Source organism: Panulirus ornatus, chromosome 5, assembly GCF_036320965.1.
Source record: "Panulirus ornatus isolate Po-2019 chromosome 5, ASM3632096v1, whole genome shotgun sequence".
NCBI lineage: Eukaryota > Metazoa > Arthropoda > Malacostraca > Decapoda > Palinuridae > Panulirus > Panulirus ornatus.
In genome coordinates, this window is record NC_092228.1 from 15,524,842 (window position 1) to 15,549,758 (window position 24,917).

Genomic DNA, 24,917 nt, shown 5'->3' on the forward strand with positions numbered 1-24,917 from the left:
ATAATCAGCCATCTCTCTCCATCAACTTTCAGTTTTACCCATATTAATTGAGAATTTACTCTCTTACATTCTATCACATACTCCCACAACTCCTGTTTCAGGAGTACTGCTACTCCTTCCCTTGCTCTTGTCCTCTCACTAACCCCTGACTTTACTCCCAAGACATTCCCAAACCACTCTTCCCCTTTACCCTAAGTATACGTATGTAAGTAGGAGAGATGGCCAGAGAGCGTTATTGGATTACGTGTCAATTGACAGGCTCGCGAAAGAGAGACTTTTGGATGTTAATGTGCTGAGAGGTGCAACTGGAGGGATATCTGATCATTATCTTGTGGAGGCTAAGGTGAAGATTTGTATGGGTTTTCAGAAAAGAAGAGTGAATGTTGGGGTGAAGAGGGTGGTGAGAGTAAGTGAGCTTGGGAAGGAGACTTGTGTGAGGAAGTACCAGGAGAGACTGAGTACAGAATGGAAAAAGGTGAGAACAATGGAAGTAAGGGGAGTGGGGGAGGAATGGGATGTATTTAGGGAATCAGTGATGGATTGCGCAAAAGATGCTTGTGGCATGAGAAAAGTGGGAGGAGGGTTGATTAGAAAGGGTAGTGAGTGGAAGGATGAAGAAGTAAGATTATTAGTGAAAGAGAAGAGAGAGGCGTTTGGACAATTTTTGCAGGGAAAAAATGCAGTTGAGTGGGAGATGTATAAAAGAAAGAGACAGGAGGTCAAGAGAAAGGTGCAAGAGGTGAAAAAGAGGGCAAATGAGAGTTGGGGTGAGAGAGTATCATTAAATTTTAGGGAGAATAAAAAGATGTTCTGGAAGGAGGTATATAAAGTGCTAAGACAAGGGAGCAAATGGGAAGTTCAGTGAAGGGCGCAAATGGGGAGGTGATAACAAGTAGTGGTGATGTGAGAAGGAGATGGAGTGAGTATTTTGAAGGTTTGTTGAATGTGTTTGATGATAGAGTGGCAGATATAGGGTGTTTTGGTCGAGGTGGGTGTGCAAAGTGAGAGGGTTAGGGAAAATGATTTGGTAAACAGAGAAGAGGTAGTAAAAGCTTTGCGGAAGATGAAAGCCGGCAAGGCAACGAGTTTGGATGGTATTGCAGTGGAATTTATTAAAAAAGGGGGTGATTGTCTTATTGACTGGTTGGTAAGGTTATTTAATGTATGTATGACTCATGGTGAGGTGCCTGAGGATTGGCGGAATGCGTGCATAGTGCCATTGTACAAAGGGAAAGGGATAAGAGTGAGTGCTCAAATTACAGAGGTATAAGTTTGTTGAGTATTCCTGGTAAATTATATGGGAGGGTATTGATTGAGAGGGTGAAAGCATGTACAGAGCATCAGATTGGGGAAGAGCAGTGTGGTTTCAGAAGTGGTAGAGGATGTGTGGATCAGGTGTTTGCTTTGAAGAATGTATGTGAGAAATACTTAGAAAAGTAAATGAATTTGTATGTAGCATTTCTGGATCTGGAGAAGGCATATGATAGAGTTGATAGAGATGCTCTGTGGAGGTAAGTTTGAATGGAGAAAAACTGGAGGAAGTAAAGTGTTTTAGATATCTGGGAGTGGATCTGGCAGCGGATGGAACCATGGAAGTGGAAGTGGATCATAGGGTGGGGGAGGGGGCGAAAATTCTGGGAGCCTTGAAGAATGTGTGGAAGTCGAAAACATTATCTCGGAAAGCAAAAATGGGTATGTTTGAAAGAATAGTGGTTCCAACAATGTTGTATGGTTGCGAGGCGTGGGCTATGGATAGAGTTGTGCGCAGGAGGATGGATGTGCTGGAAATGAGATGTTTGAGGACAATGTGTGGTGTGAGGTGGTTTGATTGAGTAAGTAACGTAAGGGTAAGAGAGATGTGTGGAAATAAAAAGAGCGTGGTTGAGAGAGCAGAAGAGGGTGTTTTGAAATGGTTTGGGCACATGGAGAGAATGAGTGAGGAAAGATTGACCAAGAGGATATATGTGTCGGAGGTGGAGGGAACGAGGAGAAGTGGGAGACCAAATTGGAGGTGGAAAGATGGAGTGAAAAAGATTTTGTGTGATCGGGGCCTGAACATGCAGGAGGGTGAAAGGAGGGCAAGGAATAGAGTGAATTGGATCGATGTGGTATACCGGGGTTGACATGCTGTCAGTGGGTTGAATCAGGGCATGTGAAGCGTCTGGGGTAAACCATGGAAAGCTGTGTAGGTATGTATATTTGCGTGTGTGGACGTGTATGTATATACACGTGTATGGGGGTGGGTTGGGCCATTTCTTTCGTCTGTTTCCTTGCGCTACCTCGCAAACGCGGGAGACAGCGACAAAGCAAAAAAAAAATATATATATATATATATATATATATATATATATATATATATATATATATATATAGATAGATAGATAGATAGATAGATAGATGGGTGGTATGTTTGAGGAAAGGAACCTGGATGTTTTGGCTCTGAGTGAAACGAAGCTCAAGGGTAAAGGGGAAGAGTGGTTTGGGAATGTCTTGGGAGTAAAGTCAGGGGTTAGTGAGAGGACAAGAGCAAGGGAAGGAGTAGCAGTACTCCTGAAACAGGAGTTGTGGGAGTATGTGATAGAATGTAAGAAAGTAAATTCTCGATTAATATGGGTAAAACTGAAAGTTGATGGAGAGAGATGGGTGATTATTGGTGCATATGCACCTGGGCATGAGAAGAAAGATCATGAGAGGCAAGTGTTTTGGGAGCAGCTTAATGAGTGTGTTAGTGGTTTTGATGCACGAGACCGGGTTATAGTGATGGGTGATTTGAACGCAAAGGTGAGTAATGTGGCAGTTGAGGGAATAATTGGTATACATGGGGTGTTCAGTGTTGTAAATGGAAATGGTGAAGAGTTTGTAGATTTATGTGCTGAAAAAGGACTGGTGATTGGGAATACCTGGTTTAAATAGCGAGATATACATAAGTATACGTATGTAAGTAGGAGAGATGGCCAGAGAGCGTTATTGGATTACGTGTTAATTGACAGGCGCGCGAAAGAGAGACTTTTGGATGTTAATGTGCTGAGAGGTGCAACTGGAGGGATGTCTGATCATTATCTTGTGGAGGCTAAGGTGAAGATTTGTATGAGTTTTCAGAAAAGAAGAGTGAATGTTGGGGTGAAGAGGGTGGTGAGGGTAAGTGAGCTTGGGAAGGAGACTTGTGTGAGGAAGTACCAGGAGAGACTAAGTACAGAATGGAAAATGGTGAGAACAATGGAAGTAAGGGGAGTGGGGGAGGAATGGGATGTATTTAGGGAATCAGTGATGGATTGCACACAAGATGCTTGTGGCATGAGAAGAGTGGGAGGTGGGTTGATTAGAAAGGGTAGTGAGTGGTGGGATGAAGAAGTAAGATTATTAGTGAAAGAGAAGAGAGAGGCATTTGGACAATTTTTGCAGGGAAAAAATGCAATTGAGTGGGAGATGTATAAAAGAAAGAGACAGGAGGTCAAGAGAAAGGTGCAAGAGGTGAAAAAGAGGGCAAATGAGAGTTGGGGTGAGAGAGTATCATTAAATTTTAGGGAGAATAAAAAGATGTTCTGGAAGGAGGTAAATAAAGTGCGTAAGACAAGGGAGCAAATGGGAAGTTCAGTGAAGGGCGCAAATGGGGAGGTGATAACAAGTAGTGGTGATGTGAGAAGGAGATGGAGTGAGTATTTTGAAGGTTTGTTGAATGTGTTTGATGATAGAGTGGCAGATATAGGGTGTTTTGGTCGAGGTGGGTGTGCAAAGTGAGAGGGTTAGGGAAAATGATTTGGTAAACAGAGAAGAGGTAGTAAAAGCTTTGTAGAAGATGAAAGCCGGCAAGGCAGCAGGTTTGGATGGTATTGCAGTGGAATTCATTAAAAAAGGGGGTGACTGTATTATTGACTGGTTGGTAAGGTTATTTAATGTATGTATGACTCATGGTGAGGTGCCTGAGGATTGGCGGAATGCGTGCATAGTGCCATTGCACAAAGGCAAAGGGGATAAGAGTGAGTGCTCAGATTACAGAGGTATAAGTTTGTTGAGTATTCCTGGTAAATTATATGGGAGGGTATTGATTGAGAGGGTGAGGGCATGTACAGAGCATCAGATTGGGGAAGAGCAGTGTGGTTTCAGAAGTGGTAGAGGATGTGTGGATCAGGTGTTTGCTTTGAAGAATGTATGTGAGAAATACTTAGAAAAGCAAATGGATTTGTATGTAGCATTTATGGATCTGGAGAAGGCATATGATAGAGTTGATAGAGATGCTCTGTGGAAGGTATTAAGAATATATGGTGTGGGAGGCAAGTTGTTAGAAGCAGTGAAAAGTTTTTATCGAGGATGTAAGGCATGTGTACGTGTAGAAAGAGAGGAAAGTGATTGGTTTTCAGTGAATGTAGGGTTGCAGCAGGGATGTGTGATGTCTCCATGGTTGTTTAATTTGTTTATGGATGGGGTTGTTAGGGAGGTAAATGCAAGAGTTTTGGAAAGAGGGGCAAGTATGAAGTCTGTTGTGGATGAGAGAGCTTGGGAAGTGAGTCAATTGTTGTTCGCTGATGATACAGCGCTGGTAGCTGATTCATGTGAGAAACTGCAGAAGCTGGTGTCTGAGTTTGGTAAAGTGTGTGAAAGAAGAAAGTTAAGAGTAAATGTGAATAAAAGCAAGGTAATTAGGTACAGTAGGGTTGAGGCTCAAGTCAATTGGGAGGTAAGTTTGAATGGAGAAAAACTGGAGGAAGTAAAGTGTTTTAGATATCTGGGAGTAGATCTGGCAGCGGATGGAACCATGGAAGCGAAGTAGATCATAGGGTGGGGGAGGGGGCGAAAATCCTGGGAGCCTTGAAGAATGTGTGGAAGTCGAGAACATTATCTCGGAAAGCAAAAATGGGTATGTTTGAAGGAATAGTGGTTCCAACAATGTTGTATGGTTGCGAGGCGTGGGTTATGGATAGAGTTGTGCGCAGGAGTATGGATGTGCTGGAAATGAGATGTTTGAGGACAATGTGTGGTGTGAGGTGGTTTGATCGAGTAAGTAACGTAAGGGTAAGAGAGATGTGCGGAAATAAAAAGAGCGTGGTTGAGAGAGCAGAAGGGGTGTTTTGAAATGGTTTGGGCACATGGAGAGAATGAGTGAGGAAAGATTGACCAAGAGGATATATGTGTCGGAGGTGGAGAGAACGAGGAGAAGTGGGAGACCCAATTGGAGGTGGAAAGATGGAGTGAAAAAGATTTTGTGTGATCGGTGACTGAACATGCAGGAGGGTGAAAGGAAGGCAAGGAATAGAGTGAATTGGATCGATGTGGTATACCGGGTTGACGTGCTGTCATTGGATTGAATCAGGGCATGTGAAGCGTCTGGGGTGAACCATGGAAAGCTGTGTAGGTATGTATATTTGCGTGTGTGGACGTATGTATATACATGTGTATGGGGGTGGGTTGGGCCATTTCTTTCGTCTGTTTCCTTGCGCTACCTCGCAAACGCGGGAGACAGCGACAAAGCAAAAAAAAAAAAGAAAAAAAAGTATCTGTTATCCCTGGGGATAGGGGATTAAGAATGCTTCCCACGTATTCCCTGTGTGTCGTAGAAGGTGACTAAAAGGGGAGGGAGCGGGGGGCTGGAAATCCTCCCCTCTCATTTTTTTTTTTTTTAATTTTCCAAAAGATGGAACAGAGGGGGCCAGGTGAGGATATTCCAAAAAAGGCCCAGTCCTCTGTTCCTAACGCTACCTCACTAATGCGGGAAATGGCGAATAGTTTAAAAGAAAAGAAAAAAATATATGTATGTATGTATGTATACTGCGGTCGACGTTCTGTCAATGGATTGAACCAGGGCATGTGAAGCGTCTGGGGTAAACCATGGAAAATTCTGTGGGGCCTGGATGTGGAAAGGGAGCTGTGGTTTCGGTGCATTATTACATGACAGCTAGAGACTGAGTGTGAATGAATGGGGCCTTTGTTGTCTTTTCCTAGCGCTACCTTGCACACATGAGAGGGGAGGGGTTGTTATTTCTTGTGTGGCAGGGTGGCGATGGGAATGAATAAAGGCAGACAGTATGAATTATGTACATGTGTATCAGACATTATGAATTATGTACATGTGTATATATGTATATGTTTACTTTCTTACACTCTATCACATACTCCCACCACTCCTGTTTCAGGAGTAGTGCTACTCCTTCCCTTGCTCTTGTCCTCTCACTAACTCCTGACTACTCGCTTTGTCGCTGTCTCCCGCGTTAGCGAGGTAGCGCAAGGAAACAGACGAAAGAATGGCCCAACCTACCCACATACACATGTATATACATACACATCCACACATGCAAATATGCATACCTATACATCTCAACGTATACATATATATACACACACAGACATATACATATATACACATGTACCTAGTTCATACTGTCTCCCTTTATTCATTCCCATTGCCACCCTGCCACACATGAAATAACAACCCCCTCCCCCCTCATGTGCGTGAGGTAGCGTTAGGGAAAGACAACAAAGGCCACATTCGTTCACACTCAGTCTCTAGCTGTCATGTAATAATGCACTGAAACCACAGCTCCCTTTCCACATCCGGGCCCCACAGAACTTTCCATGGTTTACCCCAGACACTCCACATGCCCTGGTTCAATCCATTGACAGCACGTCGACCCCGGTATACCACATCCTCCCAATTCACTCTTATTCCTTGCACGCCTTTCACCCTCCTGCATGTTCATGCCCCAATCACTCAAAATCTTTTTCACCCCATCTTTCCACCTCCAATTTGGTCTCCCACTTCTCGTTCCCTCCACCTCTGACACATATATCCTCTTGGTCAATCTTTCCTCACTCATTCTCTCCATATGACCAAACCATTTCAAAACACCCTCTTCTGCTCTCTCAACCACACTCGCTATATTACCACACATCTCTCTTACCCTTTCATTACTTACTTGATCACACCACCTCACCACCACTATTCCTTCAAACATACCCATTTTTGCTTTCTGAGATAATGTTCTCGCCTTCCAAACATTCTTCAATGCTCCCAGAACCTTCGCCCCTTCCCCCACCCTGTGACTCACTTCCGCTTCCATGATTCCATCCGCTGCCAAATCCACTCCCAGATATCTAAAACACTTTACTTCCTCCAGTTTTTCTTCATTCAAACTTACCTCCCAATTGACTTGTCACTCAACCCTGCTGTACCTAATAACCTTGCTCTTGTTCACATTTTCTCTCAGCTTTCTTCTTTCACACCCTTTACCAAACTCAGTCACCAGCTTCTACAGTTTCTCACCTGAATCAGCCACCAGTGCTCTATCATCAGCGAACAACATCTGACTCACTTCCCAAGCCCTCTCATCAACAACAGACTGCATACTTGCCCATCTCTCCAAAACTCTTGCATTCACCTCCCTGACAACCCCATCCATAAACAAATTAAACAACCATGGAGACATCACACACCCCTGCTGCAAACCGACATTCACTGAGAACCAGTTACTTTCCCCTCTTCCTATTTGTACACATACCTTACATCCTTGATAAAAACTTTTCACTGCTTCTAGCAACTTGCCTCCCTCACCATATATTCTTTATGCCTTCCACAGAGTATCTCTATCGACTCTATCATATGCCTTCTCCTGATGCATAAATGCTTCATACAAATCTATCTCTTTTTATAAGTATTTCTCAGATACATTCTTCAAAGCAAACACCTGATCCACACATCCTCTCCCACTTCTGAAACCACACTGCTCTTCCCCAATCTTGATGCTCTGTACATGCCTTCACCCTCTCAATCAATACCCTCCCATATACTTTCCCAGGAATACTCAACAAACTTATACCTCTACAATTTGAGCAATCACATTTATCCCCTTTGCCGTTGTACAGTGGCACTATGCATGCATTCTGCTATTCCTCAGGCACTTCACCATGAGCCATACATACATTTTATATCCTTACCAACCAGTCAACAACACAGTCACCCCAATTTTTGATAAATTCCACTACAGTATCATCCAAACCTGCCACCTTGCTGGCTTTTATCTTCCGTAAAGCTTTCACTACCTCTTCTCTGTTTACCAAATTATTCTCCCTAACCCTGTCACTTTGCACACCACCTCAACCAAAACACCCTATATCTGCCACTCTATCATCTAACACATTCAACAAATCTTCAAAATACTCACTCCATCTCCTTCTCACATCACCCCTACTTGTTATTACCTCCCCATTAGCCCCCTTCACCGATGTTACCATTTGTTCTCTTGTCTTATGCACTTTATTTACCTCCTTCCAAAACATCTTTTTATTCTCCCTAAAATTTAATGATACTCTCACCTCAACTCTCATTTGCCCTCTTTTTAACCTCTTGCACCTTTCTCTCAATCTCCTGCCTCTTGCTTTTATACATCTCCCAGTCATTTGCACTATTTCCCTGCAAGAATCGTCCAGTCTGTGAATCTGTGTCATCAGTCATGTTTAAGAACTTGAAGGTTGTGATCAGGTCATCCCTCATTCTTTTTCCTTTCAGTCAGTTTACTTTCTAATTTGTTTAATGTTTTAATGTTTAATGTTTTATTCTGGTGATGGGTTAGGGACAGTGTCAAGTACCAGGTCCCTCTTACTTATAGATAACTACAGCTCGTTCCCTGTGATCTTTACACTTACTCAAGTGGAATTTCATCAAACATGTATCAAAACAACTTTCAGGCTGTCTAGGTGTGTCTGTAACTACCTATTTGTACTGTATAGGGAGGAAGTTTTATACTCCTGGTGCCCCACTCTTGAACCATCTGTACTATCTTACAACTTTTTGATTCTCTTTATACTGTTTTATTTTTCTTTCACTGTTTCCTATATCTTTATGCCAGTTTCTTTTGGGAACTAGCCCAGGGGGATGGCCATGGCAAAAGTTTCCTTAATTAGTGCACTCAAGTGCCGCTTCTTAGCCTGCATTGCATCACACTTAAAAGGTCCCTGGCAGAAGATAACTTTAGTACAGTGTTTTCAAAGGCTCCTGGCTAATGTTTCCACCATATACTGCTGCCTAATGTGTTTATCTCATGTTCCAACGTATTACTTCTACATAATGTTCCCACCTAATGTTCCTAACTTTTACCTCTATTTCTCCTACCATTTTGCCAAAAAGCAGGGCTTGCACTTAGCATTTACTGCAAGAAGACCTAGAGTTATGAAGAATGAGTTGTGTGAGTTCAGTGTTGTCTACTGTTGCTTACTGTTTCTCATTTTATTCCATTCATTCATCATGTATATCATGAAAGTATACTTCTGTACATCTTTTCAAATGAATTCTTTAATTTTATATTATAACCTCTGGTTGTTCTTTTGCTGCATCTTTTGTGTGTAGGTATGTAATTATCCATTTGTACAGTTTGGGGAGAGAGTTCTTTACTTGTGGGGCCCCAATTCCTTGAACTTTCTTTACCTGTGATGGGATTTGCCATTAAGGAGGACTAATGCAGAGCTCTAATTACATAAAGATTTAATGGAAAAGTTGATAATAAAGTTCCAAATAAGTTGCATATGTTGAGTGTTAGGCATAAGATGAAGGGTGTTTGTGTTTGTGGACTGAATGCCAGCAACTCACATATATAAATGAAACAGAAAGAAAAGAGGGCACCCTGGATCATGGAGGAAACCTTGAAAGCCAGTGTATTGCTGGCCTGTGATACCCTGGCTGTCGTACCTCCCTGGTCAGTGGCTGCCTGCCACCCACCTACTACATGAGTCTGTGTGTATGTTTATGCATTGAGTGTGTATTTGTTTGTGTGAAAAGCTTAACCTTCTTCACCAGAAAATAGGGAAGGTAATATGTTGAATTTATTCTTTAACATATCCCTGGGGATAGGGGAGAAAGAATACTTCCCACATATTCCCCGAATGTAGTAGAAGGTGACTAAAAGGGAAGAGAGCGGGGGGCTGGAAATTCTCCCCTCTCATTTTTAATTTTCCAAAAGAAGGAACAGAGAAGGGGACCAAGTGAGGATATTCCCTCTTATGGCTCAGTTCTGTGTTCTTGACGCTACCTCACTAACACGGGAAATGGCGAATGTGTATGAAAAAAGTTTTGAATATTGATGTTTAGTCTTCAGCTGTAGAAATGAATAGCTAGTAAAATGTTTTAAGATTCTGCATACTTAACCCTCAAATGAATTCTGGTTAGAGCCTTTGCTATTGGTAAATAAAGATAAAAAAGTTCTGATAATTGTAAAAGTAAATAGTTGGGGATCAAATGCAATGCAATGGAAGCAATGTGTATATGGAAGTGGTATGAATGGCGACCCTGGTCTCAGGTGACAAATCAACTAATGTGCTTATTGATAAAGTGAGAAGCACTTTTGCAAGTGTAAGGTCTGGATCCTAAATTACCCATACAGATGTAACAGGATTGGATTAACATTCAGAGGAATTGACTGTATGTAAAAGATTCACTTAAAACAACTGAACTTCTGAACTGCTAAAATCTTTTAGTAAAAGTACTTGTTGTCACGGTTGAAAATCATAGCTTGGCCATTGTGCCAATCTACAGACCACCAGATACAGAGCCACATGAATTTATTGAACAAATAGGAAATATAGAATCCTGCCTTGATCTCTTTGGAAACCCAGTCATAATCAGTTTTCTTAGGGGACTTCAAACTACTGTGCCTAAGATGGAAAGAGGTAGGAAGTAGCATTAAAGTAAAGAATTACATTGGAAGCAACTTGGACAAACAGCTGTAAAAAAGAGAATTATTTAGATTGTACAACAAATTCTTTATCAGTCAACAAATAATAAAACCAACTAGGAGAAATAACACATAAGACCTATTCCTTGCAAATAAAGAGGATCTAATCTGTGACTTCACTATTCCAAACACACTGTAATCTGATTGGAACCCCATTGAAGTAAAAACAGATATATTATATACTTGGTTTTATAATACAATATTATAGTTTGAAGGTATGTGGGAATGATGAAAGGATGGAAGTGAGAAGAATCAAACAGGGTTTATGCTCGAGGTGAAGAGTATTGGTGGAAGTATATAACAAAAGGCTATGAGCATTACAGGAAGTATGGAGGAGTCAGGTGATCTGTGGTGACTGGGTTGTTGGGACCTGTTTTACAGGGACCACCCTAATTTAGTGTGAAATTGGAATTATAGAATTATCAATTTAACTTGTGAAGAACATATAAAACTCATCATTAAATACAAACTGGATTTCATGTATATGAACTTTGATATTATCTGCTAAGATCATGCTATTATATATTTGTGTGAAGTGGATTGTCAAGAGTTGCTGCCATTTAGTAAAGTTGTGGCTATGCAGTTTGTATTCTTTTCTAACTGTCTGTATTGTAGGTTATGCAAATCTAAAAGCTTTAAGATTTAATGTGGGTAAATGTTTTATTAATGATAACTTTGTGTTCTGATTTCCAGGATAATGAAGGGGTGCCACTAAACCTTGCAGTTGCACATATGGGTGTATTGGTGTTCCAGAACTACACAAAGATAAACACTTTCTCTTGGGCCAAGATAAGAAAACTTTCTTTCAAGAGGAAAAGGTTTTTAACCAAATTACATCCAGAAGGATATGTAAGTAAACTCTTGTAGTTAGAACTAAAGTTGGATTTGGTTTGAACAAGTCCAGAATTTTTGGAAATATGCTCTTGAAAATCACTGAAAATGCCCTTAGTTGTGAACAGCTAATTTTAACTTTGGGGAATCCTCTGATATCATTGTTTTCATAACTACATATATATATATATATATATATATATATATATATATATATATATATATATATATATATATCTCAAGTCCTAGGGTTTTGCAAATTGGTTGTAAAGAAAAAAAAATGCTACCTACAGTATGAGGAAATAGATTTTGTTGTAATAATCTCTGGTGACCTAAAACCAAAAAGCAGTACACAGAGGTAGTGAAAAGAGTTAACAAAATCCTTGGGATTCATAAGTAAGACCTTCAAATTTAAGTCCAGGAAAATCGTTGATGTATCTGTCTATCTATTTATCTATATATCTGATGCCCATTTCCTCTGGGAACTTCCTCAAGGGGTGGCCATGGCAAAAGTATCCATAGCTGGTGAACTTCAGTGCCACCTCTTAGTCTTTTCGTGTAAAGTCTAGTGCAGTGCTTCCAGAGGCTCCTACATGATATTCCTACTGACTACTTCTACCTACTGTTCCAACCTACTTCTTTTTCCAAATGCTCACACCTATATGTTCCTTCCTACTGCAGATGCTCCCTGACTTACAGTGGTTCGACTTATGATTTTTCAACATTACAATTGTGAGATATTCAACACTATTATGAAATAGGCTTTATGTTAGATGACTTTGTCCAGATCCACCTGCAGGCTAATGTAAGTGTTCTAAGAATGTTTAAGGTAGGCTAGGCTAAGCTATGATATTTAGTAGGTTAGATGTATAGTATTATATGTATTTTCACCATACGATATTTTCAACTTATGATGGGTTTATTGGAATGTAACCGCATTGTAAATCGAGGAGCATCTGTTCTTCTATGTAACAGAAATGGACTCATCTTACTCATTACAATTCAGGGGTTTATCCCCATCTTGAATATTGTTTGGTTTTTGTTGCCCTTCCTAAAAAAAAAGACATAGACAAAGTAAAGAAAGTGCAGCATCGAGCTACCATGATGTTTCCTGGGTTGAGAAGTAAATCTTACGAGAACTGATAAAGTGAGCTGAATCTATTAAGCTAAGAAAATAGAAGGTTAAGAGGTGATCCAATAAAAGTTTTCAAATTTATCAAAGGGTTTGATAAATATGATATATAAAGCTACTTAAGACTTGATTTGTCTGATTCACTAATTGTAATGGATACAAACTCATGGGCAAATGTTTTGCTTTGAATGAGGCTGGGTACTTTTTCTTCAACTGGATTGTTAAAAATGGGATAATTTGCCAGTGAGAGTGGTCAAAAGCAGTACTATAGATACGTTTAAGAATAGACCTGATGTTTATTTCACTTCAAGTCCATGACTTACATTATTTGCGTCTCCTTAGTTACATTGACAGATTGCAGGTTCTTCTCTTTGAATTATCTGTATGCCTTCTATGCCTTTGCTGTATTAATCCGTGGGATTCTGATATCTTCCACCCTCAAAAACATCCTTGAAAGCATCCTGTGATCTGTTGATGTTTGAATTCCTCTGTATTCCTTTGTATACAAAAGTTTGATGGATGGGAAAAGAATGGACACTATTTTTCTTGATTTTGCAAAAGCATTTGATAATGTTAACTATTGAATGATAAAGGAAAAATAGGAAAATGGATCAGAGAATTTTTTATCAGTAGAAAATTAAGCAGTTGCAAATAGAAACATATCCAAAGAAGATTTACTGCCTCGGGGACAGCAAGGAACAGTTTATGCTTCAGTACTAGTAATCATGATCTCAGACATAGATCAGGAATCCAGAGACTATAGTTGGATGTTTTGCAGATGTCATGAAAGTAAGAAAGCAATAGAGAAAGAATGTGGAAGATCGAGAACTTCAAAGAGACTTGGATGATATCTACAGATAGGCAGATGAAAATTTAATGGAATTTGATGAGGAGAAATTATGTTAATTGCACTGGTCAACAAAATTTTAACCTATTTTTGTCCCACAAACTAAAATAGGTGGGCCTCATAGTATCTTCTACGCTGAATGCAAACCTGTTTTTAGAATTTTTGTATCAGGCATGGTTTTTAAGTGACAGAGCAATTGAATTTTACAATAAGTGTATATTACTCACTCATGAATAAGGCTGATATTACACTCAAAAACCTACCTTTGAAATGTAGAAGTGTATGATTTTTTGCTATATTTGGCCTTTGTACTGCTTTTTCCTTGTCCAAAATGTCCTTGTGAAATCTTTCACGGTGCTCATCAGTGACTGCCCCAAGATTTTCTGGGAAGAGTCTAAGTGTGTGTTCAGAAATTGAATTTTAGGCTTATATTGCATCCTAGAGCTTTATATGAAGTCAGTAGATCTTTTACATCACAGTAGTTTTCTGATCCATGATTCCCCCAAAATCTTTGCAAACTCTCTTAAATGACAGCCATGAAATTTTTTCAACTTCACTTAGGTCTTCATCAAACTTTTCTTCTCAGAGCGGTTCCATGATCTGTAGTCCTACAAAAATACCCTTGATTTTTGTATCACAGATTCTGGGAAATTTATTCCTCTGATGTGTGAATCCATAGCCAGTTTTATCGATACCTTTAACGAAGTTCTTCATCAACGCAAGCTTAATGTGCAAAGGAGGCAGATTAATTTTCTAATGGACAACAAAAGGAGGATTGATGACATTCTTCTTCAGCAGAGTTAGTGATGTTTGTTTTGGCCACACTTTCTTTACATAAAGATTTTTCTTTTCCCGGCTGACCCACTCACAGAGGAAACAACAGAATTTTGTGTGACTAAGTTGCATTCCGAGTAAAAATTCCACAACCTTTAGGCCACTACATACATTCCACTTAAAGTCCCCATACTTAATTTTTTCAAGAAGAAGCTTCATGTTATCATACAGTTCCTTCATGTCAGCCATGTGAGCTAGAGGAACAAAGGAGAACTTATTTCCTTTGTGGAATAGACCAGCTTTCAAGTTTATTTTTAGTGAGTCATTAAACAAGTGCTGCTTATCTGTGTTATGTTTGTGGCCAAGTGTCTCCATAACAGAATGAACATCATTGCAAAACACCAGACCATTCTCAAGGGAGAAGAATTGTTTGAAAATGACATGGCAATCACAATAAACACAAACTTTGGTTTCTCTCTGGAGAAGATTCCAGCGCTTTAGACTGGTACCCAAAAGTTCGGCTTGCTTCTTAGACAAATTCAAATCGCGGATGAGATCATTGAGATCTCCTTGACTCAGCAAATGTGGTTCACTTGAAGAACAGCTTGTTTCAAATGTTGGATCCACTTGGTCTACTTTCTCATCACCAGACTCATCGTCACTCAATGTCATATTTCTTGTAGGCCCTGGCGCAGGTAATTCCTGACTGAGTTACTGGCTTCCTAGCAGATGGTAAACCAGGATATTTAATAGTATGCTTAGATTTTGATGTTATACCATTTATATTTGTCAGGCACAAGTAGCAATCCAGAGCTTGATCTTTTGGTTCTCTCCAAACCATGGGAATGGCAAAAGGCATACGGCGCGAACCTTTTTCCCATGCTGTGAAAAGCCTGACACGTGTCACAACAAATATGGGGGCCCAACTTTTATCCTGGTCATCCAGTTTACAACCAAAGTAATGCTCATGGCATTTTTTAATGAGGGGTGTGAAAGAACATTTTTGTGATATGAATGTCAATTCACCACAGATGTTGCAGAAAGAATTTGGACTATTTACACAGTTTCTCAATATTATAATGGTGGATGGTGGTATCAGCACAACACTTAAATACACAAAAGTACAATCTGTCAACAGAGTGGAAAAGACACTGTTTACACATTGAGTTCTAGCCTGCAACTGACAGAGAACTGCTATTTAAGGAGTGGGAACTGTTTGAATGTTCCCACATTTCCAGTTGTGTTTTTGAAGGCCCCTGGAGACTCATTTACTAAAGCTTGTGCTTTCAAAAAGAAGCTGTTGCACTTAACAAACAATGAAAATAGCTGTGTTTGTTAAAATTTTTGTTTCAAATGCTTCATAGAGCGCTGGTACATATTTATTGTATATAATGATGTGTAAGTATGCTGGAAGAAAATAACTACATGTGATGGAGAAATCCTGAAAATATATTCGGATTCATCATGCAAAAATGCATAAGAAACATATTTTTTTTTCCATGGGACAAAATCTTTTGACCATTGTTATAGGACAGCTAATGCAGTTGCAGTGCCTACATATAGAGGCAATGCAGGAAAACAGATAGTGAAGCAAACTTCAGATTTGGGAGTACATGTATGTGAAAAAAATGAATTCAGTGAATATATTGAAAGGATAGTGCTTTCAAGCCAAGCGATGAATAGAATGATATTTAAAACATTTGCAACAAGACAGACATTTAATGAAGATGTTTAATGTATGTGTAAGAACTAAACTTGAATACTGCTTTGTTGTATGGTCACCAGTAAAGCAGATTGAATTAAACAAGATAGGGAGAATACAGAAACATATCACAGGTAACAAATGGACTGGAGCATTTGAATTATCATGAACATTCAAAGAACTAGAGCCATACTGATTCAAACATCAGAGGGAGAGATATATGTTAAAATATGCTTGGCAACAACAAATGGAGAGAATAAAGAAAAAGGCTTCGAACCTGAAAGCAACCAGACAAGGACAATACAGGATCATTAAATCAAGAGTAATTCCTGGAAACATAGCAAAGATGCATAAGACAAAGATACATGAATGCCTTGCAAGGAAATTGGAGCAGTTATTTAATATACCAGGAGATATAAGAAATTTAAATGGAATGACTAAGAAACACTAAAAAGGAGATTAGATTTTTTGTTGAATTCAATACAGGATGAACCTAGAATACATAACTATGCCAGAGGAGTAGCTGTTGAGAAAATATACCATTATACATCTAGCAATACAAATGAGGGGACAAAGGCAAGGTGGTTGAGAGAAATGTCATTCATTAACATGCAAAGTAAGTGGTGAATGCAGTGCACTAGCCTTGCCATCATGGAAAATTTAGTGATAGGTACTCATAGGTAGGTTCTCACCCACTCTCCTAGCATCAATTACTCTCACCTTTTTCCTTTCTACACACAGTTTATTGTGGGATCTTTTCCAAGCTCACTCACTTTCACAACCTTTTCCCACCCATGTCATTTCCTCTTTTCTTCAAACAGTAACAAACCTTCACCCTCACCTTCACTAAGTAATGATTAGAAGTTCCTCCAGCTGGCCTTCTCAGTACGTTGACATCCAAGGATCTCTACTTTACGTGTTTATCATATAGTACATAGTCCAGTAATGCTCACTTTCTATCACTGCTACTCATCTATGTATACCTCTGTATGGTCTTTTTTTAAACCAGGTATTCCCAGCCACCACACATTTTTCAGCACACAAATCCATAAGCTGTTCACCTTTTCCATTTACATTACAGGGTTCCCCATACCCTTCATTTATTATACCCACAACTGCCACTTACCTACTTTCCAATGGAAAATGTCTGTGATTAATACTCTGTCCCTTGTATCAATCACTCAGCTCCTTCAGAACACCCACTTCTCTACCCTGCTCCTCTCATTTCCAGATGCATAAGCACTTGTGATCACCTACCTCTCATAATCCACTTTCATTTTTACCCACATCAGTTGGAGGCTTACTTCCTTACACTTTTCATAGATTTCCACGAATCTGCTTCCAGCAGAAGTGCTACCACTTCCTTAGCTCTTGCCCCAACATTAACTTCAGACTTTACCAACTAAGTGTATGTGTCTAGTGGATCTGAGATGGCCCTGATTGGGGTGCACAATTGCCCGTGCTATCTCATCTGGGATTTAGGAAAAGAAATTCAAGCCTTTATCCATCCCATTTCATTAGAGTTGGGGTTAACCTTTTCATATTCTGGCATATTGGGTTAATTTCACCACTGTGCTGGCTGATGGCATTATTCCAACTGCTCATTTGCTAATGACAAGTTGCATCATAAAAAGTTGGGTTGTATAGTTTATTGTTAACAAAGCCTTTGCTTTGCTACTGATGCAAGACTAGTCTTTAAACCAAGTAGGTATATCCTAAGCCAGCTGTAGTGAATATTATCACCATAAGCATCCAATGCTGTGGCTTGTTGCTCTGTTGTAGCTCCTGCTATTTTATCACACTGTTCTGCTGAAATGCTGCTGTTGTAGTCCAAAACAGCTGCTATGATGGTCCTGTGTTGGTATGCCGCTTTATTGTCATTTTTATGCCATGCTTTCATGCATCAATACGTTATGTTGTGCCGCTTTGCTGCTCTTTAGATGATGTAAAATATGACAAGAAGTTGTATGAGCATTTATGGCCATGTGCTGTTTGGGAGGGTTCTTTTTGGCTGTGTAGGTCAGCATGATGCATGATGGTCTGAGAAGTGTGTTTTTCATTATGATGCAACCAGTTTCAGCAGCCAGCAAAAGGGTTTAGGTTGTTTAGGCATGTTCCATTGTGAATACATTTTTGAACTTACTGATCAATTCCTTGCATATTTTTTTTGCATCTTCCACAATCCTCTCCTCTGAATTCTCCAGCCTGATGAGCTACTTTTTACTTGAAGATTTATTCCTAATCAGTTTATGGATAGTTTTGACTTCTTTTTTGACTTGTCAACAACATTTTTTTCAAGGTTTCTCTGTTGTTCTGTCCTTGGTAAACTCATTTCAGTCTCATTTATACAGGTACACCACCGAATTTCCAGCAACTTATGGTTTGGCACCTCCTTTAGTGCGGACAAAATTACATGAGGAAACTTGAAATCACCATGGTCACCAGACCAGTTGGGCAGCCACAGATGGCGTTGTGTGTAGGGCGTGCTTATATACATTCTTTACACTGCGCTTGTTGGTGATGATACCACAATTCTTTGAGATTCTTGGCTTATTTTGTTTAAATTTAACCCTAGCTATGGCTTCTAAGACATATGAGTGTCATTCGTGCTGTCAAACGTAAATACCAGTCCATATCAATCCAAGATAAAGGAGAACTGTTGAAAAAAATGGACCATGGTGTTTTGGTGCTTAAGCTGTGTTACATCTACAGTATTGGTTCATCAACTGTTTATGATATAAAGAAACAAAGGGAGAAGATATTGAAGTTCTATGCAGACAGCAATTTCAAGAAGCAAATGACAATTAGAAAAACTATGAAAGATGGTGAGAGTACTGAGCACGATCGAGTGATGATGGAATGGTTTTGACAGCATCAGAGTGATGAATGGACTTGTCAGATAGCATGATAATGGACTAGGCGTAGTTGTTCCATAAAGAACTTAGATTACAACATGAGTGTGACTATAGTGAAGGATGGCTTCAAAGATTTAAGAAGCGTTATGGAATTTCCATGAATAAAGTGTGCAGAGAAAAGTGGTCTGCAAACCACGAAGGAGCTGCCAAGTATACAGACGGATTTGTGAAACTCGTAGCTGACGAGCACCTCAGTCCTAAGCAGAGGTATAATGCAAACGAATACTTTAGACACATGGTATACTTTAGACACATGAGAGATGTATAATTAGTAGGTTAGAAGTGTGTTGATGAATTATTATTACGTGACCATGGTTGGTCCAGCAAAATGGTTAATCTGGCAAGGCTTTGGAACCAAGAGTGCTGGAAAATTGGTGGTGTACCTGTACCTCTCAAACAGTGGCTTGCTGTTGTGTTACTTATATCTTTTCCAGGGTACATTATATTTTTAGGCTTCTTTGTTTCCCACATTAGTTAGGTAATGCTTGGAACAGATGGAGAAAGGACCTCTTTTGTTCATATCCATTTTCTAGCTGTTATTTGTAATGCACTGAAGCCACAATCCCCTATCCGCAACCACACTCCACAGACCTTTCCATGGTTTACCCTAGCTGCTTCACATGCCCTGGCTCAATCCATCACCCACTGTATACTGCATTACTCCAAGTCACTGTATCCTATGCACGACTTTTACCCACCCGCAGTTTCACTGCAACCTTCCATATCCAGTTTGGTCTTTCCTTTCTCCTTTTCATATCAACTTCTGACATGTATATGCTCTTTGTCAACCTCTCCTCACTCATTCTCTCTATATGTCCAAACCATTTCATCACATCCTCTTCAGCTTTCTCAGCCACACTCTTGTCATTACCATACTTTCTTACCCTCTTATTATCTACTTGATCAAACCACTTCACATCATGTATTGTCCAAAAACATTTTAATTTCCAACTCATCCACCCTTCTCTGAATCCATACAACATAGGGACTACTAGATGTTCAAACAAACCCATTTTTAATCCTTTGAGACAACAACCTCTCCTTCCACACATTTCCCACTGCTGCTAGAACCTTCACCCCCTCACCCATCCTATGAGTCATTTCTGCTTCCATGGATCTTTTCGTTGCCATGTTCTCAGGTATTTAAAACACACTATTTCCTCCACATTTTCTGCATTCAAACTCACCCCAACTGACATGTCCCACTGCTGTGATATGCCTTTTACTCTCAACTTTCTCCTTTCACACACTCCAAAGCACAGAAACCAATTTCTGCAGCTTCTTGTATCTGCCAGCAATGCTGTGTCATCAGCAAACAACACCTGACTCATTTCTGAGGGCCCCAAACCCCTTATAGACTGCTTACTTGCCCCTTTCCAAGACCCTTGGATTTACCTCCCTCACCACCCCATCCATAAGTAAATCAAACAGCCATGATGCCATCACAGACACCACAGACCAGCCTACACCTGAAACCACTCATCCTCCTTTCTACCTACTCATACATCTGCCATACTGTTTTGATAAGGTAAAAACTTTCTCACCACTTCTTGTATCTTTCCTCCTACACCACATATATGTAAGACCTACAGGGCATTTTTATCAGCTCAGTGTCATATTATTTCAGATCCTTAGATGCTACATACAGATCCATCTTTTTCTATAAGTATTTCTCACATGCATCAATTAAAGCAGACACCTGGTCCAAGCATCCTGAGCTATTCCTGAAACCCAATTGTTCCTCCCTAATCTTGCACTTTTTGCATATCTTCACCTTCTCAGTCACCACTCTCCCATACAACTCACAAGGTATACTCAGCAGACTTACACCTCTGTAGTTTGAACATTTACCATTGTTCCTCTTGCCTTTATTCAGTGGCATTATAGATGTATTTTGCCAATCCTCAGGCATCTCCTTATGATCCATAAATACACTGATAATCTTAACTAACCAGTCAGTAATAGTCAACCCTTTCTTAAGAAATTCATCAGCTCCTAACCACATTTAATCTTATGCAAGGCTTTCACCACCTTTTCACTCTTCACTAAACACTTTCCATGACTTTCTACCCTTGCTTACCTCCCCAACTCAAACAACCTACATCTGCCACCCTATCATCAAACACATTCATCAGTTCCTCAAGATGCTCACTCCATCTTCCCACCTCATCACTATATGTTACCACTTTCCCATTTGCCCCTTTCAGCGGTATTACCTTTAGTTCTCTTATTTTCCTCACACTATTGAATGCCTTCCAAAGCATCTTATTCTTCCTGAAGCTTACTGATACTCACAAACCTCGACTCTAATTTCCCTCATTTTCAACTCCTTCACCTTCCTATTGACCTCTTGCTGCTTTCTCTTGTACATTTCCCAATCATTTGCACTCTTTTTCCCTGTAAATACTGCTCATACATCACTTTTCTTTTTCACTAGCATCTTTACTTCTTCATCCCACAACCCACTATACTTTCTCACCTGCCCACTTTTGTCACACATGGTAGCACTACTTCCTTAAAAATCTCCCATTTCTCACCCACTCCCTTTATTTCAGTTACTAAAACCTTTTGCCATTCTGCACTGTCTCTTCTGGTATTTCTTCACATGTATGTATGTTCGATGCTCATTTACTTTCACCACTTTCTTCTCACTCATACCATTTCCTCTTTTCCAGAAATCCCCTCAAATATTCACCCTTACCCCCTCTAGTTAATGATCAGACTTCTCACCAGCTGCCCCTCTCAGCATATTCACATTCAAGAGTCTCTCTTTTGCATGTTTATCAGTTAGTATATAATCCCAAAATGCCCTTTTAGCATCTTCCCAACTGTTTATTTATATATCTTTATCTTTCATGTCTGTTCTCAACTGGAAGTCCCTCAAGGGGATGGCCATGGCAATAGAGTCTCTGTATCTAGTAAACTCCATTGCCACTTCTTAGCCTTTATGTTTCTTTCCAACTCATCCATATATACTTATGTATTTCCCACTGTTTAAACCACATACTCCCAGTCACCAGTACTTTTTCAGCACACATCTCCACAAGTTGTTCACCATACTGAATGCCCCATGTCCTTCAATTATACTCTCAGCTACCACATTACTCATTCTTGAATTTAAATCACCCATCATTCATACCAGATCTCCTGCATGAAAACTGCCAATACATTCACTCATTTGCTTCCAAAATACTTGTCTGTCATCCTCCTTCTCATGGCCAGGTGTGTAAGCACTGATGATCAGCCATCTATCACAATCCACTGTCAGTTTTACCCACTTCAGTCTGAGGCTCACTTCCATATACTCTTTCACACATTTCCACAACTCTTGCTTGAGCAGTTCTGCTATCCCTTCTGTAGCTTTTGCCCTCACAGTAACTCCTGACTTTACCCCTAAGAGATTCACAAACCATTCTTCCCCTTTACCCTTGAAATGAGTTTCATTCAGAGCCAGAACATTCAGGTTCCTGGTATATTTTTATGAGTTCTATTATTAGATCTTCTAACTTTTCTAAATTTCTTTACACATAGTTCTATGTACTCATATACAAACCCCATATTATAGATTTTTATGGAACCTTCCGTAGCTGTGTTTTGTATTTTGATGATGGAATTCTATTTCCAGATTTATGTTCCTAAAGAAATAGCAAAACTTTATATAGTGTTTTCTCAAATGACATTCTCAAATTCAAGCCTTGTTTGATGACATCAAGTTGTGTGCACCTGTTATTATCATAAAAATTAAATCTGGTTTTAACGATGATTGCTTCGTTTTAAACTCATGGGGCCCCATCTTTTGATTGTCCTTCACTGTCAAGTAGAGTTTTAACCCTCTTGCTGTGAATAAGTGAAAATATATAAAAAAATTTTCTTCTTCATGAAATATTGCCAAAGTCCAAAGCGAGATAGTGCAAGGAAACAGACGAAAGGAATGGCCCAACCCACCCCCATACACATGTATATACATACACGTCCACACACGCAAATATACATACCCATACATCTCAATGTACACATATATATACACACGCAGACACATACATATATAAACATGCACACAGTTCGCACTGTCTGCCTTTATTCATTCCCATCGCCACCTCGCCACACATGGAATAACATCCCCCTCCCCCCTCATGTGTGCGAGGTAGCGCTAGGAAAAGACAACAAAGGCCCCATTCGTTCGCACTCAGTCTCTAGCTGTCATGCAATAATGCCCGAAACCACAGCTCCCTTTCCACATCCAGTCCCCACAAAACTTTCCATGGTTTACCCCAGACGCTTCACATGCCCTGATTCAATCCATTGACAGCACATCGACCCTGGTATACCACATCGATCCAATTCACTCTATTCCTTGCCCGCCTTTCACCCTCCTGCATGTTCAGGCCCCGATCACTCAAAATCTTTTTCACTTTATCTTTCCACCTCCAATTTGGTCTCCCACTTCTCCTCGTTCCCTCCACCTCTGACACATATATTCTCTTGGTCAATCTTTCCTCACTCATTCTCTCCATGTGCCCAAACCATTTCAAAACACCCTCTTCTGCTCTCTCAACCACGCTCTTTTTATTTCCACACATCTCTCTTACCCTCACATTACTTACTCAATCAAACCACCTCACACCACATATCGTCCTCAAGCATCTCATTTCCAGCACATCCACCCTCCTGCGCACAACTCTATCCATAGCCCATGCCTCGCAACCATACAACATTGTTGGAACCACTATTCCTTCAAACATAGCCATTTGCTTTCGGAGATAATGTTCTCGACTTCCACACATTCTTCAAGGCTCCCAGGATTTTCGCCCCCTCCCCCACCCTATGATTCACTTCCGCTTCCATGGTTCCATCCGCTGCCAGATCCACTCCCAGATATCTATATATATATATTATGTTTTATTATTTTTATTTTGCTTTGTCGCTGTCTCCCGCGTTTGCGAGGTAGCGCAAGGAAACAGCCGAAAGAAATGGCCCAACCCACCCCCATACACATGTATATACATACCCGTCCACACACGCAAATATACATACCTATACATCTCAATGTACACATATATATACACACACAGACACATACATATATACCCATGCACACAATTCACACTGTCTGCCTTTATTCATTCCCATCGCCACCTCGCCACACATGGAATACCATCCCCCTCCCCCCTCATGTGTGCGAGGTAGCGCTAGGAAAAGACAACAAAGGCCCCATTCGTTCACACTCAGTCTCTAGCTGTCATGCAATAATGCCCGAAACCACAGCTCCCTTTCCACATCCAGGCCCCACACAGCTTTCCATGGTTTACCCCAGACGCTTCACATGCCCTGATTCAATCCACTGACAGCACGTCAACCCCGGTATACCACATCGATCCAATTCACTCTATTCCTTGCCCGCCTTTCACCCTCCTGCATGTTCAGGCCCCGATCACTCAGAATCTTTTTCACTCCATCTTTCCACCTCCAATTTGGTCTCCCACTTCTCCTCGTTCCCTCCACCTCCAACACATATATCCTCTTGGTCAATCTTTCCTCACTCATTCTCTCCATGTGCCCAAACCATTTCAAAACACCCTCTTCTGCTCTCTCAACCACGCTCTTTTTATTTCCACACATCTCTCTTACCCTTACATTACTTACTCGATCAAACCACCTCACACCACACATTGTCCTCAAACATCTCATTTCCAGCACATCCACCCTCCTGTGCACAACTCTATCCATAGCCTACGCCTCGCAACCATACAACATTGTTGGAGCCACTATTCCTTCAAACATACCCATTTTTGCTTTCCGAGATAATGTTCGCGACTTCCACACATTCTTCAAGGCTCCCAGGATTTTCGCCCCCTCCCCCACCCTATGATTCACTTCCGCTTCCATGGTTCCATCTGCTGCTAGATCCACTCCCAGATATCTAAAACACTTTACTTCCTCCAGTTTTTCTCCATTCAAACTTACCTCCCAATTGACTTGACCCTCAACCCTACTGTACCTA

The 24,917-nt window shown here is 40.3% G+C and overlaps 1 protein-coding gene across 8 annotated transcripts in view; it reads left to right on the plus strand.

Annotated features, from left to right (window-relative positions):
- Positions 1-24,917, plus strand: part of Cdep (Chondrocyte-derived ezrin-like domain containing protein) — a 729,829-nt gene that overhangs the window by 400,587 nt on the left and 304,325 nt on the right. For all 8 annotated transcript variants that reach the window (XM_071661711.1, XM_071661716.1, XM_071661717.1 and 5 more), the window contains one exon: positions 11,409-11,564. In XM_071661711.1, coding sequence (XP_071517812.1) covers positions 11,409-11,564 — 156 coding nt within the window. The remainder of the gene's footprint in view (positions 1-11,408; positions 11,565-24,917) is intronic.